Source organism: Lipotes vexillifer, unplaced genomic scaffold (genome assembly GCF_000442215.2).
Source record: "Lipotes vexillifer unplaced genomic scaffold, Lipotes_vexillifer_v1.1 scaffold182, whole genome shotgun sequence".
In the NCBI taxonomy this organism is placed as follows: domain Eukaryota; kingdom Metazoa; phylum Chordata; class Mammalia; order Artiodactyla; family Lipotidae; genus Lipotes; species Lipotes vexillifer.
The window spans coordinates 7,935,046-7,953,928 of NW_006798798.1; the positions used below are offsets into that span (position 1 = coordinate 7,935,046).

At 50.9% G+C, this 18,883-nt stretch overlaps 1 protein-coding gene across 1 annotated transcript in view; it reads left to right on the forward strand.

The window, feature by feature from the left end:
- SIPA1L3 (signal induced proliferation associated 1 like 3) overlaps nt 1-18,883 on the forward strand; it is a 96,795-nt gene that overhangs the window by 17,298 nt on the left and 60,614 nt on the right. Inside the window, exons 7-10 of the mRNA XM_007471106.1 lie at nt 2-78; nt 2,880-3,037; nt 9,068-9,644; nt 15,997-16,271. Coding sequence (XP_007471168.1) covers nt 2-78; nt 2,880-3,037; nt 9,068-9,644; nt 15,997-16,271 — 1,087 coding nt within the window. The remainder of the gene's footprint in view (nt 1; nt 79-2,879; nt 3,038-9,067; nt 9,645-15,996; nt 16,272-18,883) is intronic.

The following is an 18,883-nucleotide window of genomic DNA, read 5'->3' on the forward strand; positions in this document are numbered from 1 at the left end:
TACACGACGTACCAGGACTATGAGATCATGTTCCACGTCTCCACCCTGCTCCCTTATACCCCCAACAACAGGCAGCAGGTCAGTGGGGCCCAGGGTGGGGGCCCCAAGTGAATTCCAGTGGGTGCACAGCTGAAGCCATGGCGCTCTCCCTCCCCACAGCTGTTAACTGGCTGCCTGCCCGGCACTGGCTCCCCTGGCAAACCTGTGCAGCACGTGGAGGCCTTTGGCCCTGGAGACCCTCCGCATCACGGTCTCATCACCCTGGGGGTTGGAGACTAGGTCAGGTGTCATTCACTGTCAGTTTTCTTCTGTTTCCTTGGCCATCCTGCTACCCCAACTCCCCTCAAGAGTCTCTTGAGTCATCAGGGATTCTATGGGGGAAAAAAAAGTGAATCAGTCAACATTATTTCGACTGCAAGTGATAGAAGCACAAATCAAACTGGCAAAAGCAAAAAATGGGATTTACTGGGTTAGGTAATTCTCAAGTACTGGGAGAGGGCTAGCTTTAGGTATGGCTGGATCCAGGAGCTTAAACAATGTTAGGAATTCTTTGCATTTCTCGCCTCTGCTTTTCTTCATAGTGGCCTTATTCACAGATATTCCCAAGTAGTGCAGAGTCGCCCCCCAGCAGCCCTCGCCTTACATCCCACCAGCTTTGCTACCACGGGAGAAAGAGAGCTGTGCCTTGCAGAAGTCCCAGAAACGTTTCAGGAATGAATCTCATTGGACCACTCACTTGCCAGGCCCAGGGCAGGGATGGAGTGGGCTGACTGGCCAAGCCTGAAGGACATGCCCACCCCTAGAGAGGGCGAGTGAGGTCAGCTCAGCTTGAAACGTTGACAGAGATCAGGGAGGTGCTTTCCCAAAGGGGATGGATACGGCTGCCAGAAGGAAGAGGAGGAGGTGCTAGGTGGGTGCAACAGCTGACGCCCACCGCCAGGAGCCTCCTCAGCTGGACGCACCATGCATGCTCAGTCCAGGAGCAGTTTCTAATGAACAGAAACCCCACAGACTTATGGTTTAGTGTATATATATTTTTCCATTGGTACAGGTGATGTTGTAGATTTTACTGGCCGAAAATGGTCAAATATCAGTGATTTCAGAAGGTTCACCTAATAGCAGCTGTAAGAGCATTGCTGTCATTAGGCCTGGGTTGGAGTTCTTTCTCTGCCACTTCCTAGCTGTGTAATCTCACCTCCCTGAGCCTCAGATCCCTCCTCTGTAAAATGGGTGGAATGGTAGCACCCATGTCTCAGGGTCATTGGGAAAGGACCCTGCACTCATGCATCAAACTGGGGCTTGAGTCAGGGCCCGACGCGGGAGGCGCACGGGAAGCAGACAGAAACCTACTCCTGGATGTCTGGGAGGCATGGTGGGGAAAGCTTGGGTTGTGGAGTCCAGCAGAAGTGGGTTCAAATCCTGGCTGTTTCCCTCCATGACTGTGTGACTTGGGCAAGACGTTTAACCCCCGGGAACCTAACTTTTCTCATCGGTAAAAGGAGGTAGGATGAGTTAATGCCTCACAGCCTTGTTGTAAAGATGAAACGAGGACTTCCCTGGTGGCGTGGTTGTTAAGAATCCACCTGCCAATGCAGGGGACACAGGTTCTATCCCTGGTCCGGGAAGATCCCACATGCCGTGGAGCAGCTAAGCCCATGCACCGCAACTACTTAGCCTGCACTCTAGATCCGGCGAGCCACAACTACTGAGCCCGCACACCCTAGAGCCCACATGCAGCAAAGAAGACCCAATGCAGCCCCAAAATAAATAAATAAATAAATAATTTTTTAAAAAGTTGAAACGAGGTTGTAGCTTTCAGATGTGGGTATAAAATGCCTAGTACCGGGCCGGCCACAGTAAATGGGTACTTTTATCTAGCAATTTAATTTAATCCAGTGTAAAACACACATAAAGAGCTAACAGTTCAACAGTGTGAGTTGTGCCACTCTGTGTGACTGGATTTCACACCTCATATAGAGCGGGCCACCTCATATAGAACTACATGTGTCTCCCATCTGCGGATCTCACGTGGCCAATGGGAATTCCTAACAGTTACATGAAGACTAAACTTGTACAAATAAGAACAATGTAATTTCAGCAAACAGGTAAAATGTCGTGAGTACATCATCGCCTACAAAGATGACAGAGTTTTTCTCAGAGACCGTGACAGGCAGGGGAGAAAGGACAGGGCTCCTGTGGGCTGGTCTGAAGCTGCTGCCCCAGTCTTCTCAACTCAGGTGTCCAGGGAAGGGGCGGCAGCAGGGATGGGCCCTGCCAGCGGTCTCAGGTCTGACTCTGCCATCGTCTGTGAGCATGGCCTTGAGCAAGTCAAAAGCTGCCAGCCCATGCTCTTCTCCAAGAGATGTTTCTTGAGCAGCTGCTATGTGCCAGGCTCTGCTCTAGGCACTGAGGATACAGCAGGGTGCAGCGAACAAAGCAGACAAAACCCTTGTTCTCACGGAGCTGACATGGTAGTGGGAAAAGACAGACAAGAAACAAAAGGAAGAGGGGAAGCCGCTGTACACTAAGTGTCAACAAGTGTTAAGTAATAAAGGCAGAAAAGCAGAGGGGGTGACATCATGGATAAGACAGTCAGCGAAGGCCTTGTGGGAGGGTGACATTTCAGCCAAGACCTGAAGGAGGGAGGGCGGGAGCAAGCCATGTGGGGATCTGGGGGAAGAATGTTCCAGGCAGCGGGAAGAGTCAGGGCAGGGGCCTTGAGGAGGAAATGTCTCTGGAGTGTTTGAGGGGCAGCAGGAGGCCAGTGTGGCTGGAGCAGAGTGAGCGAGGGGGAGAATTGAAGGAGACAGCAGAGGTGATGGGGCGGATCGTGAGCCTTGAGCCGACCATGACGTTTTCCTCTCCCCGCCGTTTACCAGCTACTAAGGAAGAGGCACATAGGAAACGACATCGTGACGATCATCTTCCAGGAGCCCGGGGCGCTGCCTTTCACCCCCAAGAACATCCGCTCCCACTTTCAGCACGTCTTCATCATTGTCCGGGTCCACAAGCCCTGCACCGATAGCGTCTGCTACAGGTACGCGCCTGCACCCTACCCCTGCACGCACCGGAGACCACAAAAGCTAGTTTCCAGCATCCGGGCAGTGTGCGGCAGCGAGAGAGAGCGGGGACAGCGTGCGGCAGAGAGAGGAGGGGGGGGACAGGTGGGCTGCCTCCTGCGTTTCTTGTTTGTGCTTCAGTAGGGGAGCTCTGTTCACACCTTCCCACACCTTCTGAGAGAGTGATTCTTAACCAGAAAGGGGCATGTCCCCGCAGTTTCAATAAGCAAACCATCAGGGATTTGTATTTGCCTGGAATCTTTTGGTTGCAAGTGACAGAAAACCCACCTCAAAAAGGCAGTTATAGGGCTTCCTTGGTGGCGCAGTGGTTGGGAGTCCGCCTGCCGATGCAGGGGACACGGGTTTGTGTCCCGGTCCGGGAGGATCCCTCATGCCGCGGAGCGGCTGGGCCCGTGGGCCGTGGCCGCTGGGCCTGCGCATCCGGAGCCTGTGCTCTGCAACGGGAGAGGCCGCGGCGGTGAGAGGCCCGCGTACCACAAAAAAAAAAAAAAGGCAGTTATATACATTGGTTCTCATAAATGACACGTTCAGGCCTAGCCGGATGTGCTCCACTTCCCTGTTTGTCGCTTCGTTTGCTGGCAGCTCCAAGCTTAACATCTTCCCAGCTGCAAATCCAGCAAAAAGACAGCTTTCCTTTCCCAGGAAAAGAAGCCCCAGGATTGAGGCTCATTGACCTGCTTGGAGTCACGTGCCCATCCTAGAGTAAGACCACCAGCTGTGCCTGGGCACAGGGCGCATGGGCTGAGAGGCATAGGAAAATCGGAATATGGAAGGATGGAGACAGGGCAGGCAGGGGCCCCCCCCAGGAGGCAGAGCTGAGGCTTCTCTTCGTTCACAGATCAAGTAGTGACACAAGCCTCAGACCCATTCAGCGTCCTCCCCAAGCACGAGTTCTCACCTGGGGGCATGGCCGGCCCCCAAAGGACAAATAGAAAGCTCTCTGGCCTCTCACCTCTGACCGCCAACCACCCTGTTGCCTGTCATAGAGGCAACTACTATTAGCTATTTCTCACGTATCCTTATACCTTCAGGCCATACAGGCAAATGCTTACAAGTATTCCTTTTCCACCTTTTAACACACATGGTACCATGTCCTACACACTGTTCTGCATCCTGTATTTCTTCGCTCAACAGCCTTTGAGAACTTTGCACACCAGTCCGTAAAGTGCCTCTTCCTTCTTTATGACTGCATATTAGTCCATCACGTGGATGCCTGAGAATCTCCCCCCATCCCTTATCAATGGGCATTTGGGTTGTTCCCTGTTGCCTGCTGTTACACTCCCCCCTGCAGTGCATAACCTAGTTTTGTGGGGGTTTTTTGATTTTTGTTTTTGTGTTTTGGCCATGCTGTGCTGCTTGTGGGATCTTAGTTCCCTGACCAGGGATTGAACCCGGGCCCTCAGCAGTGAAAGCACTGAGTCCTAACCACTGGATTGCCAGGGAAGTCTCCATAACCTAGTTTAGACTGTCATTGCACACACATCCAAGTACACAGCTGGGATAGATAAAGTCCCTAGCATGGAGTTCCTGGGCCAAAGGGTATGTGCGTAGGTACACTGGGTGGTCTCGGTGGAATTGCCAGAATCTACCAGTTTCTTCTTGGCCAACTGTGTGAGAGAAGGGAGGTGGATTCCAATATGCAGGACGTGCTGTTTGACCACCAGGCTAGATGAGTTGCCCAGTGGCCGCTGGGAGCCAGTACACCGCATGGCAGGGCCTTCACATGGCCCAGGCCCAGGCCTGCAGCCCCCCTCCCTCACCCCCACCCATTTGTTCCCGGGATGGAGCAGCAGCTACGAGGCCCTGCACCTCCAGGCTCCATGTGGGCCTAAGGTTACTTAGATGCTGTCGATGTTCCTCAGCAGCTCAAAGGTAGCTCTGGTGAGCAAAGATGGAGATGTTCTCGAGCTCACACACACATACACACGGACACAGAAGGACACAGCCCTCCTGTAGCACATCAGAAGCAGGGGGCTGCTGGGTGGGCCTTTCTCCCCTTTCTCCTAACTGTGAGCTCCCCTCTCCTACCTGGGTTATCGCAGGAGCCTGCAGCTGACCTCCTGCCTTTCCAGGCCGGCCTTCACGTGGTTTCCAGAACGATCTCTCGTTTTCTGACGCTCGAAGCTTTCTTGTTTTTTTTGCAGTTTAATTTGAAATATTTTTATTATGCAACGTTTTAAACGTTCTGAAAAGTACAGAGGATAACAGACACCCATGTGCCTACCACCAAATCTAACAGATGTTAACATTTTGCCATATTTGATGCAGCCCTCCCTTTATTTCTGAAGAAAGAAAATATTAGAGATACAACCAAAGCTGCCCCTCCTACAACCCCTTTCCTCCCCTCCTCTCCTTCCCCACACGCAGCTGCTCTCTGGAAAGACCTTCCCCTGTGCCCCCCACCCCCGCTCTGGTGTCCCCAAACACGTTTCTGTCTCAGCACTCATCACCCTGTAGGAACAAACTGTTGATGTGACTCTCGCCTCCCTCGAGGGTAACCCCACGTCATACTCACCTTCATACATCTATGCTGGCCTGGCGCTTGCCATGTAGAGGACCGCAAAGACACCTTTGCCAACTAGACACATGCCTGGCCCAAACATTGTAGGCCCTGAGAAGATAGTTGTTGAATAAATCAATGTGAGTGTTCTAGAAATACTGAGCTACAGCGACCAGGTGACCTGGTGGTCGCACCATCTCCTGGCTGCATAAGGAGGTGCCGCCCTTTCCCGCTCGCTTCAAGTGCATACTTTGTGCATAGCGCACCAGCATCCCTGCAGCCTGTGGGCTGGGGAAACCCCATCCCTCCTGCTGGGGAAGTGAGGGACCAGCTGTTCTGATTGTCCAGAAACCTTCAGCAGCTTGCAGTTTCATAATTCTTAAAATCATGAATCAGGACTACGGGAAGAGCCCAAATCTGTCACTACAAGCAGCCACGTCCTGAATGAAGAAGTTGCAGAGCCATTCACATCTGTAAAGCACAGTCTGAACACGGCTTTAATTACAGTAGAGAGACTGGCAAGGTTGTCTTATCCATCCCCCTGCCTGGAGGCAAGGCCACGCCCACAGGGTTTCCCACCGAGGGAAAGCTGCCTGGTTTGTGTGGCCTTTGAAGAACCTCTCTCCACCGGGAAATGCCTTTTTCTGTCAAACCTACCCATTGGTAGGAATCTGTTTCTTCTTGGTCTGCCTGTTCAAGTTTAAATCATTACTTTAATCGGTATTGAACACCTGTGCTGGCTCTGGGGCATCAGCTGAGCCCAGGTGGGTGGCACCTGCCCACACGCATTCCCGGGATGTAGAGAAGGTTTCACTGGCCAGTGAACCGTGGAAGTGGAGAGCGAGGGGTCTGGCCTGACCCAGCTGGGTCTGCAGTAGCTTCCTCCATGGTCTCCTGCACATTCTCTGGTCCCGTCCATCCCTTTCTTCATGGGGCAGCCACGGTGATCCTTACAGATTGTCAGCCTGGCACCTGCATTCATCAGGGACCCACAAGAAGCAGGTGCCCCCCACTCTGGGTTTTAACTGAGGGATTAATGAACAGACTAATAGGTGTGGGTATGTTAAGGGAACCAATACAGGAAAATGAGACATCCAGGGACCAGCAACAGCAGGGAGCCCCACCCCCAGGGATGAGGTCAGAGGGGATGGGAGAAGTTTCTGGAAACTAGGGAGAGCTGTGGCTTTGGAAGAGGGGCTGCGCAGCAGAAGCTGTGGCTGTCGAGTAAAGGGCCCAGGACTACAGCCACTGCCGCCGTCCGAGCCCAGCAGGGAGGCAGTGAAGAGAAATAAATACTCCACCCTCTCTCCTCTCCCCTTCCCATAGCCTGGCCAGGGGAACCCAGTGAAGTTCGCACAGCCTGTAGAAACCCACCTTCCAGGGCAGAAAATGGTAGAGACTGCGTCTGGGAGCACAGGTGGTGAATAGCCAGCCCAGATGGTAAAATGGTTGCTTGTTTCGGGATGAAAAGCGCTAACTCGCCATCACGGCCCTGCCTGGCCTGGTCCCTGGTGACCTCATCAGCCTTCCACCCTTCACTGCCTGGGCTCCCGGCACCCCGGCCTCACCTTGCTCTGCGCGTGCTCTTTCCTGTCGGGCCTTGTTCCTCCCACGCCCACTGCCTGCACGGCCCTCCCCTTAGCTCTTCCTCTGTCTCCTACTCAGCTGCCGATCCCAGTGTAATTTCTCTTCCTCACAGCGGCCTTCCCAGAACACTAAACCCCCAGGGCCTAAGAGGGGGGCGTCCCAGAAGCGCTGGTCAAACAAATGCATGAATGTCACCCTGTCCCCTTGTCAAGTTGGGTGGGGGCTTGGGAGTCGAAACCTGAACAAGCCTTTCATTGTGGTTGGGTTTCACAAAACAGGTTTTAATCAAGAATCTCATTATTTTAAAAATTGTCTTACACTATGAAATCTCTCCCAACACCGTAATCACAAGCTGACATTTTTATAGAAGGTGCATGCAGTACTCTCTAAGAAAAACCTCGTTTTCAGCACCTCATACTGTTTTTTAATCGTCATTATGTAAACAGCACAACTCATGGTGTCTCTGGAGCCCCTTTAAATGTCTTTCCTTGAGAGTTGTCTTCCCCTGCCCCCTGGGTGTTCACTCTGGCAGGTGCTATAGCCTTTCTGCCTGATACTAGAAATCGTCTAACTTGTAGCCACTGAGTCTCGAATGTCACAAACGAGGTTCCTCAAGTCTAAACTTGACTTATCAGCAAATCTCCTGCCTCTTCAGGATTGCCTCTGCCTGGGAACCTCAGTGGATGGGGAGCCTGCTTCCCTGTCCTCTGTTTCTCCGCCTTGCACTTCCCCTCCCCCAGGCCTGCTCACTGCCAGTTTCTGACCTGTCCAGGGTTGGAGCACAAGGAGAAAACTGGAGACAGGGAAATGTCACTGGGGCTCTGGTCACAGCTGGCTGCATGCTCTCTGGGCTCTGCGGGGGCTCCCTGCCCACCTTCTAGATCTCCCAGGCAGGAGCAGACCCAAGTCTCCTCCCAAATATAAGGGCCACCTAGGGACAGCCCCTATTCATGGGGCCACTTTCTCCAAAGATTTTCCTCCCAATGAGATCCTCCCTCTCTAATTTGCATTGTGGGTGAGAAGGTTATTTGGGGGAACAGGTTTTAGACCATTTCCTTTTTACTTTCTCACTCAGTTGCTATCTGATTTCTATCATAATAGCATCTCAGTTAAAACTGAAGTAGGAAGAGCCCCATCCTAACTTCCCCATACAATGAATTTTCAGAACAACCTTTGTAGAGATGATTTACAAAGTGTGTTAGTCTTACACAAACGTCTGAAAGAAGTAAATTACAGAACGTGCCACATCATTCAGGTGTTCCTACAATAATGCTGCTTAACAAACCACCCCGAAGCTCAGTGGCTCACAAACATTATCATTTCTTCTTGGCTCACACATCTGCAGGTCAGCTGAGGTCTGGCTGGCCCTGGCTGCAGGTCTGCTCCAGGTGTCCTCATCCTCCTGGACCAGTAGGCCCCGGGGCATGTTCACGTCATGGCGAGGGCAGGTGCATAGGAGGCAGGCCTGGCCCGCACACACATTTGTGCCTTTGCTCGAAAGCCATTGGCCAAATCAAGTCACATGACCAGGCTCAGGCTCAATGGGGTGGGGATGTACCTGCCCACAAAGGTAGAGAGGAAGGGGTGAATTTTTGCCAAACTATAATTTACCGCAAGCCTGTATGTATGTAAAACAAGATTAACTGAAGTTGAACAATGCTAGGAAAATTATCCTTTGAATATCAGTGGATGTTCTAACATCTGTTGTATAGGAAGTAAAAATGCATGCATGTGCCCTAAGACTTTCTCCAGTTTCCAGTCTAGTCGGCTGACAACTTACTAGTTAGACGTAGACTTCGTTCTTAGAAAGGTAACTCCTCCTTCTGGTCGTGTATTGTCTTTCTAAAGGAACTCTCAAGTGCCTGTCTTTCTACCATCTAAATAATTTCTCCCTCCTCAGTATGGCTGTGACCCGATCCAAAGACGCTCCTCCTTTCGGACCCCCCATCCCCAGTGGAACCACATTCCGCAAGTCTGATGTCTTCAGAGACTTCTTGCTGGCCAAGGTGATTAATGCTGAGAATGCTGCGCACAAGTCCGACAAGTTCCACACCATGGCCACCAGGACCCGCCAGGAGTACCTCAAGGACCTGGCTGAAAACTGTGTCTCCAACACACCCATTGACTCCACCGGCAAGTTCAACCTCATCTCCCTGACCTCCAAGAAGAAGGAGAAGACCAAAGCCCGGGCAGGCGCTGAGCAGCACAGTGCTGGGGCCATTGCCTGGAGGGTGGCGGCTGAGGACTTCGCCCAGGGGGTAGAAATCGACTGCATTTTGGGAATTTCCAACGAGTTTGTGGTGCTCCTGGATCTACGCACCAAGGAGGTGGTGTTCAACTGCTACTGCGGGGATGTCATCGGCTGGACCCCAGACTCCTCGACGCTCAAAATCTTCTACGGGCGAGGGGACCACATCTTCCTAAAGGCCTCTGAGGGTTCTGTGGAGGACATAAGGGAAATTGTCCAGAGGCTGAAGGTAAGGGAGAGAGCTTCTCAAGGGTGCTGCAGTTCCATGGTCTGGCAGAGGCCTTAGGAACCACCAAAATGCCTCCCTGAGCCCAGTCAGTTAGGCCAGGACACTCCTCGGCCCCAAGAGAATCAGAATTGTCACTTACACACCAGGGGTCTAGTGGGTCCCACAGCCTGGGTTCTTTCTGGGGAAGGTGTCCGAGGCTCTCCGTGCCATCACCTTGCGAGGACGAAAGGCATATTTACTCACTCAAGATGTTGATAGGAAAGATAAGTTTAAACTCATGTTCAAAATGTAAGGATACTTTCCAGAAGAACTAAAACAGAATAAAAGGTTTCCAGACCATTAAAATATAGGGCAGAAACAGGATGTTGCGGTGGGGAGTATACAAAAGCATAATAAAAGAAACAAAACAAACAGAAAATTATATGGCAGGAATAATTCCACATCAGTAATCACAATAAACGTGAGTGGTTTAACATCTCCTGTTAAAAAACAAAGACTCACAGTCTGGATAAAAATCTTAACCCTAAGCTCTCGGTAGCTCAGGCTCAGACTGTTGCCAATCCAAGGGTAGCAGACTGGTTTCAAGTCAGAAGACAACTTGGTGGGTAATGGCTGTTTGATGCATTGGGCTAAGAAGTACTAAGGCCACATCTGAGCCCCATGTGAAGGAATGCTGTGGTTGGTGATTGGCTCTCAGTGGGTTTAGCAGAATGGCATGTCATGCGTGGAATAGAGAAGGCAGTGTATCACGGGAGTTAACACAGGTTCTTGAATCGGAAGGCCTGGCTTCAACTCCCGGCACTGCCACTTACCAGCTGTGTAACCTCACCCTGTTACTTAACTGCTGGGTGACTCAGTTTCCCCATCTGAAAAATGGGAACAGTAATCATCCTACATCATGTAAAAGTTTTAAGGATTGAATGAGTTATGTGGCCCAGGCAAGCTGGCCTGACTTGGGAGGCCGTGACCTCCAGAGGCCACTGTGACAACTGGCTGTCCTCACCCTTCTAGGCCTTTGCACTTGCTCTTTGAGTTCAGTTGGATTGGTAAAGCCCTGCTCTCAACTTCCCTGACTCCAAAATTCATGCCCCGCCTTAGACTACCACAGTAGCTTGTGTGTAGATTTCCCATTAGTATGTGAGGTCCGTGAACGAGGGCCTCTGACTGTTTAGCTCACTTGCTTATCTCATATGCACAGATCAGAGCTGGCACATAGTAGGTGGTCAGTAAATGCTAATTAGTTAGTTAGTTGAATGAGATGACTGAACCCTGACTCTGTGCTAATGAGCCATTTACGTGTGTGACCTCACAGTTCTTCACCCACCCCGTGGAATGTAGGCACTGTTTTTATCCCCACTTGACATGAGAAATGCAAGGTTCAGAGAGGTATAGATACTCACAGAAGGTCATACAGTAGGTGGCAGACTGGGATCTGAATCCAGATTTTTCTGACTCCAAAACCTGTTTGTGCCCAGACTTGAGGCTGACAACTAACTGCTTGCCTGGAATCTCCACTCGACCTTGAAACTTAACATGTCTAAAAGCAAGCCCCTAGTTTCCTTCCCCATGCCTCCCAGGGTTCTCCTGTCTCAGCAGAGGACAAGCCCATCACTTATCTGTGGGATCAGAGGCCTCGGCATCAGCCTCACTCCGCTTTCTCCCACATCCACATCCAATCTGTCAGCTCCGTCTCCAGTAGGCAGGCTACACTACTCCCCCTTCCATAGCCCCTCCTGGCCTATCCGGTAGCCTCCTCGCTGGTCTCCTTTGCATCAACACTTGCTTCCCTGTGGTCTCTTCTCAGTGAGGTCGTCAGAGGGATCCGATCATGTCACTGCTCTGCTCAAACCCCTCAGCTCACTCTGGGTAAAAGCCCAGTTCCTTACGGTGGCCCATGAGGCCCTGCATGGCCTCTCTGTCAGCCTCTCTGATCTTGTCCCCCATTGCTCTCTGTGCTCCAGGCACACAGACCTCTGCTGCTTCCAGAGTGTGCTCATCAGGCATCCAGCCTCAGGGCCTTTGCACTGACTGTGCCCTCTTGCTGGAACACTCTCCCGCATCCCCACATGGCTCCCTCCCCTTCTATATGCCTTTAGTCAGATGTCACCTGTCAGTGAGGCCTCATTATCCAAAATTGCAAACTCCCCTCCCCAACTTGGCCCTGAGTTTATTCCACCCACTTTCCCTGCTTTAATTTTCTCGATAGCACCTACCGCCACCTGACATGTATTTTTACGTATTTGTTGTTTGCCGCTGTGTCCTCAGCACCTAGGCCAGCGTCTGGTGTGCAGTAGGCACTCAGTGACCGTGGACTGCATGCTCGCATGTGTGCTACCCTGTAGTAATAGCAAAAGTGGCCATTCATGGGGGGCTGACTGTCTGACTGCTCGCAGCCTTGCACAACCTTGCATTTCTTCTTCCCAAAAGCCCAGTGAGGGAGATACTGTTATCACCCCCGATTCACAGATGAGGAAGCTGAGACCCAGAGAGGTAAAGGGACTTGCCCAGGGCCCAGAGTGAGTTAAGAGCCTGGGTTCTTAAACATGAGAGGTCTTCCTCCCAAAATCCTGACGGCAGCTTGCGTTTCTTGAGCAGTGACCGTGCCAGGCACTGTGCCAGGCTACATGGTTTACCCACACCCTCTCTGTCCCACGCCCACCCCCGTGCCTACTGTTGGTGCAGTGCTTTTAGAGCACATTTCCACAGCCCCCCTCACAATCTCAATGCCCCAAAGCCCACTGAGAAACCGGGCAGCCAGGAAGTGATGATATAAGCCATCTTCTGTGAAGGGACAGGCCCATCTTAAATGGCTCACAAGGTGAGTCTTTCTTTGTGAAGTCCTCCAGGGTGAGGGGTCCACACCCTCTCCCGGCACAGCTGGGATTCAGACATCCTTTGTTTGTTAAGTCGACAGGTTTTATTATGTGCTGGGCCCTGGGCTGGGCAGTGCTGGGACTCAGCAGTGGCCACGGTGGGCCCAGGCTCCCGTCCGAGGCAGACACTGAACAGGAATCACAAGTGCCAAGAGGCTAAAAGGCAGAATGTTGAGGATGCCAGGGGAACCTATCATGGTGGGCGGTCTCAAACCCACAGATGGGATGCAGCCCCCAGACATATTTAATTAGTTACCAATGCTTAACATTCCGAGGGTTTCGTATGAACCTAGCTTTCTGGCTTCTTTTGAAAAACTGGGGGATCTGGCTATCCAGGGCCTATGTTTATACTGGTCAGGGGTCAGCTGAAGCAGGGTGTTGGGTGCCCCCTTTACACAGGGTGTGAGTGCACCATTTGACCATGGTTCTCACCAGCCTGCATCTCCTATTACCCACCAAGCGCCCCAGCTGGTGAGCCTTGGCCCCGGGGTAGAGCGAGGCTTCCCTGAGGAAATGACTTAAACTGAAACTAGAGCAGTAAGTAGGAATCATCCTGGTGAAGAATGAGGGGGAAAATAAATAAAAGAGAAAAAAAAAAAAAGGCAGGGGAAGCAGCACAGGGGCTAAAAGATAGAGTTAAGGAGTCAGATCTGCTTTATGACCTTGGGCAATTGACATGCCTCGGATTCCCCAGCTGTGAAACAAGCAAATTATTGTATGTACGTTGTAAGTGAGATGTTAGAGAAATTGGGCATTGAAAGGACTTAACCAATGCCTGGCACACAAAGATCGGTCCCCAAGAAAATTAGCTTTAAAGGGGGCAGGGTGGCCGCATGACACAGCAGAGGTTCCTCTGAACTCACTGTGTGTTTGGTCTCATAAGGTGTTCCGTGTGCCATGGAGCCTTTCTGGAAGCTTGTGAACATCAGGAATGGTGTTCTTCTTTGGGTGGGGCTGCCTTCGGATTGTAAACAAAAGCAAATGGCACAGAAGTTTCAGGACACTAAGCCAGAGCAGCCCGAGTTCCCCTACTGGCTGTCTCCCCCATCCAAAATGACCCAAAGCAGCCATACTGGGTAGTTGCAGGCTGAGCTGCTAAAAGAAAGAGAGAGAGAGACTGAGAAATCCAGTGGCTGAAATAAGATGGGAGTTTTTTTTTTTTGTAGTTAGCGCTCAGGCTGCTCAAAGCTGGCAGAGATAGCTCAGGGACTCACGTCCCTTCCTCCTGTGGCTCCTTCTTTCCCTTCGATATTGTACTTTTCAGCATGGTCAACGTGGAGTCACTCCATATGCATGTTCCTGTCTGCAGGAAGGGAGAAAGTGTGAGCGTGGAGTACAAGCAATTTTATTTTTAAAAACACTGTTCCATCACTGCCCAAAACCAAGACATGTCCACACCCAGCTGCAAGGGGAGCTGAGAAATGTGGTCCCTAACCAGGTGGCCATGCACCCATCAAAACTCTTGATTTGCGGTGGGCAGGGGAGTCTCATTACTCAAAGGAGGAAGGGGAGGGTGGAGAGTAGAAGGCACTTAGCAGTCCTGCACAGCAGTGCCTGAGCCGTCGGGGCCTCTGCGGGGGGCTGGCTCTCGGAACAGCCCGGGACTCCCAGGGCTGGTGCCGCCTAATCGGGCACAGGCACGGACACACAGGACTCTCCTGTGAATCACCCGCAGCCAAATTCTTCGGACACAAGGGTGACGGCTTCAAAGGGGAGAAGAATTTTGACTCCCAAAGCACAAGTAGTCGTCTAGGATGGAGCCACCCACAACTTTCTCTGCTGAGGCACTGAACAGTAGACTTTCCTTTCCAACCAACTTTTTTAAACTTATTAACCGTGGAAATTTTCAAACATACAGAGAAGTAAAAAGACTCACATAGTGAACTTGTAGCTCCATCACCAGTTTCCATAGTTACCAGCCCGTGGCCCGTCTTGATTTTCCCTTCCCTCCCTTCTCTTCCCCTGATTATTTTGAAACAAATCCTAGACATCCTATCATTTCATCGGTAAACATCTCAATATTTATCTCTAAAACATATGGGCTCTGTAAAAATAACTATTTTGTCATTATCATACATAAAAAATTAACAGTAACTCCTTATTGTCATGTAAACAAGTTGGGTTATGAAATCAATTACTGGGTCTCAATCAACAATTCTCAAAGATAGCGTAGAAAAGATTGAAACGTATCCAAGTGGATCCCAGTGGGGAAGGACTTGGTTTCGTGGAGCTTTGTTCCAGTGTTACATGTTTCCTCACTTCCCGAATTCTCACTGTCCAGACCAGGAACAAATGTGTTTACATTTTCAGGTAAGTCTTTTGCTATCCAAACTCATTTCTCGCTACCCACACTCGGGAATGTCAGTGTGGATTGCAGGGAATATTTTTGTGTATATGGATACGTGTGTAAATGTGTGAATGCATAGCATGGCTTGTGACATGAAATTCTTTCTTACTGTGCTGCTCTAATAGGTACATCAGGTAGCCTTCTAGCCAGGGAATGACTTCTCATAGGAAATGTGAACCATTACACGAACTCTTTCCTTAATGCAGTTTTAGGATAGGGCAGACAAATCTTGATGTAACTTGTTTAACAGCTACGGCTTAAGTTAATCTTTTTGTCCCAGGAAGAGGAGGGAATCCCTAAGGACATGCTGAAGAACCAGGGGTTCTGTTCAGTGGCTTCTCATATCTACGGTAATCATGACGAAAGTCTCATACAAATGAAGCAGGGAGTAAATTGGAGGCATGGCCGTGTGTGGTCTGGTCGGCTCCAGGATGGGGGACGGTCTGGGAAGGAGATTGGGAAGGGGTTTGTACCTCTAAGAATGATGTCATGAAGTAAAAAATATGGCCCGAGCCCCCAACCGAGAAAAGGTCGCAGGATCTCTGGTCTGTTGCCTCTCTGGCTTTTACTCTGGTCACAGTCACCGCATCGGTCAGGATGCATTATTAGTGGCTTCAGATAACAAAAGTTTATGTCACTCCCACCACGTATCCATCTTAGGTTCAGCTGGTGCCTGTGCTCCACATTATTCTAACTTCGGGACTCTAGCTGACCAAACAGCCACTCTCCGGAATAATCCTAGAGGCTGTGGCTGAGGGGAAAGGCCTGCAAAGGGTCTTGAATTGGCAGTGAAATGCCCCAGCCCAGACAGTATGCCAGTTCCATTCACACTTCATTGGCCAGAACAAGTCCCAGAGACCACCACCGGCGGGGCGGGGGGTGGGGGGAGGGCATTTGGAGATCACAGCTCATGACCGCCACCTCTGTGTGAGGTATCCACGTTTCTCCACAAGTCAGGAACCCCTGGCTGGGACTAGGTGGGTGTTTGCGTTCCTGTACCCCGACATCACCTGGGAGGGTAGACGGGGGTCAGCAGGGTCTTTGGCCTCAAAGGGCAGGATCTGACCAGGAATCTCCCACAAGAGCTGACCCCGAGCAGCTTGTGAGGCTAGACCCCACGTGTTGCCTGCAGGTGATGACCAATGGCTGGGAGACGGTGGACATGACCCTGCGGCGGAACGGGCTCGGGCAGCTGGGCTTCCACGTGAAGTACGACGGGACCGTGGCCGAGGTGGAGGACTACGGGTTTGCCTGGCAGGCCGGCCTCCGGCAGGGCAGCCGCCTGGTGGAGATCTGCAAAGTGGCCGTGGTCACGCTGACCCACGACCAGATGATCGACCTGCTGCGCACCTCCGTCACCGTCAAGGTGGTCATCATCCCGCCTTTCGACGACGGCACGCCCCGGAGGTAAGTCTTGTCTACCCTGAAAGGTCGGCAGCTCCCCAGGTCCTGGCACTTGAAACCCTCCCTCGGTAGGAAAAGTGATAGTGGTGATGGGGTCAGAGCTAATATCTGTGGAACCCCTCCTGCAAGCCAGTCGTGGTCTAAGCTCTCCACGTGCGTGCTGTCCCATCCAGCCTCCACAACAGCCCTGTGAGGCAGGCGACCTCCTTAGTCGCACACAGCATTAAAAGTCCTTGACTGAGGGCACGTGGCACTTCATTCACTTGTTCAGCACATATATATTGAGCCCCTACTGTTTGCACGCTCCATTTGAAGTGCTCAGGATACAGCGATGAACAAAATAAAGCGCCTGTTCCCTTGGAGTTTGTGTCCTGAGGGAAGGACAGGCAATCATCAAATAGATGTATAATAGAGGACCTGGCAGTGATGAGGTCTGAGAAGAGAAAGTGGGGTCGTTGAAGGGCTTGCAGCGTGGCGGGAGAGTGGCTTACGGGGTGGTCAGGGAAGGACCACCATGTAGTTTTCCGGGCTAGTGGGTCCGAGACAGGAACAAGCCAGGACAGGGCCTCCAAAGTGTCAGTGTATGTGGTGTATTCCTGCAGCACAGGGAGGCTGGTGTGGCTGGGGCACAGAGAGCAAGGCTGCGAGATGGGAGAGACGGACAGACTGGGGGGCCTTTCTGGACATGGTGATGAGCTTGCGTTTTGTTCACTAGGAAGCCAGTGCAGTGTTTGTTTCTTTTCATTTTGTTTTCTTTTGTTTTAATGGAATATTTCAAACATATGAAAAGTATGCTGAGCCCCTTTTTTCAACATTTATCAACATGTAGCCAGTTCTTGTTTTTTGTTTGCTTTTTAAATATTTATTTATTTATTTGGTTGCGCTGGGTGTTAGTTGCAGCAGGCAGGCTCCTTAGTTGCAGCACACAGGCCCTTTAGTTGTGGTTTGCCGGCTCCTCAGTTGTGGCATGCAAACTCTTAGTTACAGCATGCATGTGGGATCTAGTTCCCTGACCAGGGATTGAACCTGGGCCCCCTGCATTGGGAGCATGGAGTTGTATCCACTGTGCCACCAGAGAAGTCCCTGTTTTTGTTTTTTTTTTAATTCCATACCTTCCCACCTTGGATTATTTGAAGCAATCCCAACTCCTTGGAATGTATCTCTACGCAGTCAGGACCTTTAAAAAAGTATTATTACACTTAAAAAATTTAGCAGAAAGTCAGCATCAACTGCCCAGTCTATCTTTAACTTCTTTTGTATCAGAGAGATATTTTTTAAAAACAGTTGTTTTGTTAATCAGGCTCCTCCTGTGGCATTTGGTTGATGTGCCTCTTCAGGCTTTTCTAATCTGTAAGTTTCCCCTCTTATTTTTTTCTTACAGCTTACTTTGGGAGGAAACCAGGTCACTTGTCCTTTAGAGTTTCCCACGTCCTGGATTTAGCTGCTTGGACACCACCCCTCTGGTGTCCTTTAACCTGTTTTTCTAGCATGTATATTTCCTATAAACTGAAGTTCAGCATAGAAGCTTGATCAGATTCTGGTTGAATTTCTTTTGGTAACGGCACTTCCCAGGTGTGCATACATTAGGAGGCATCAAATGTCTGGTTGTCCCTGTGTGAGTGATACTAAGGGCACTCAGAGGGTTCAGATGGTGGCAACCTGACCCTTGACCATACGTTTCCTTTCAGCTCTCAGCAGCCATTCGTGATCATTGCCTGGATCCCCTATGTCATTACAGGTTACATTGAAGTGATGTCCTCATTTCTGTCATTTCTGTGTTATTTATTGGCTGGAATTCTTCCCTTTTTTTTTTTTTTTTTTTAATTTTTATTTTATTTTTTGGCCGTCCCGTGATATGCGGGATCTTAGTTCCCCGACCAGGGATTGAACCTGTGCCCCCTGCGTTGGAAGCCCAGAGTCTTAACCACTTGACTGCCAGGGACGTCCCTGGAATTCTTCTAAAAACAACTATCCTTGGGCTTCCCTGGTGGCACAGTGGTTGAGAGTCCGCCTGCCGATGCAGGGGACACGGGTTCGTGCCCCCGTCCAGGAAGATCCCACATGCCGCGGAGTGGCTGGGCCCGTGAGCCATGGCCGCTGAGCCTGCGCGTCCAGAGCCTGTGCTCCGCAACGGGAGAAGCCACAACAGTGAGAGGCCTGCGTACCGCAGGAAAAAAAAAACTATCTTTCAGCAACTATATGATTCTTCTGAGGTATAATTTGTACAGGGAAGGCAGGATAGATGCAGTTCTTAGAATAATGAGTTGGTACCCTCGCAACCTCCAGAGGGGTCTGGAGACAGTGATTCTCTCTCGAATCACTACATTCCAAGCGTCGGAAGCACAGCTGCACAGAGGACAGTCAAGGCCTGGGCCCTCACAGCCCTGCTGAATGGATCGGGGGAGACAAACAGTAAACAAGTAAGCAAGTGAGATGGTTCATATAGCCAAAGGGGGAGGCAGCTGAGCATAGTGGGAAGGCAGGCTCTGCAGGGAGCTTGCCTACGTTTGAATCCAAGCTCCTCCTCTTATTAACTGTGACCCTGGGCAAGTGGCCTCACCACTCTCTGCCTGTTTCCTCATTTGTAAAATAGGGACAAGAATAGATCTTTCCCT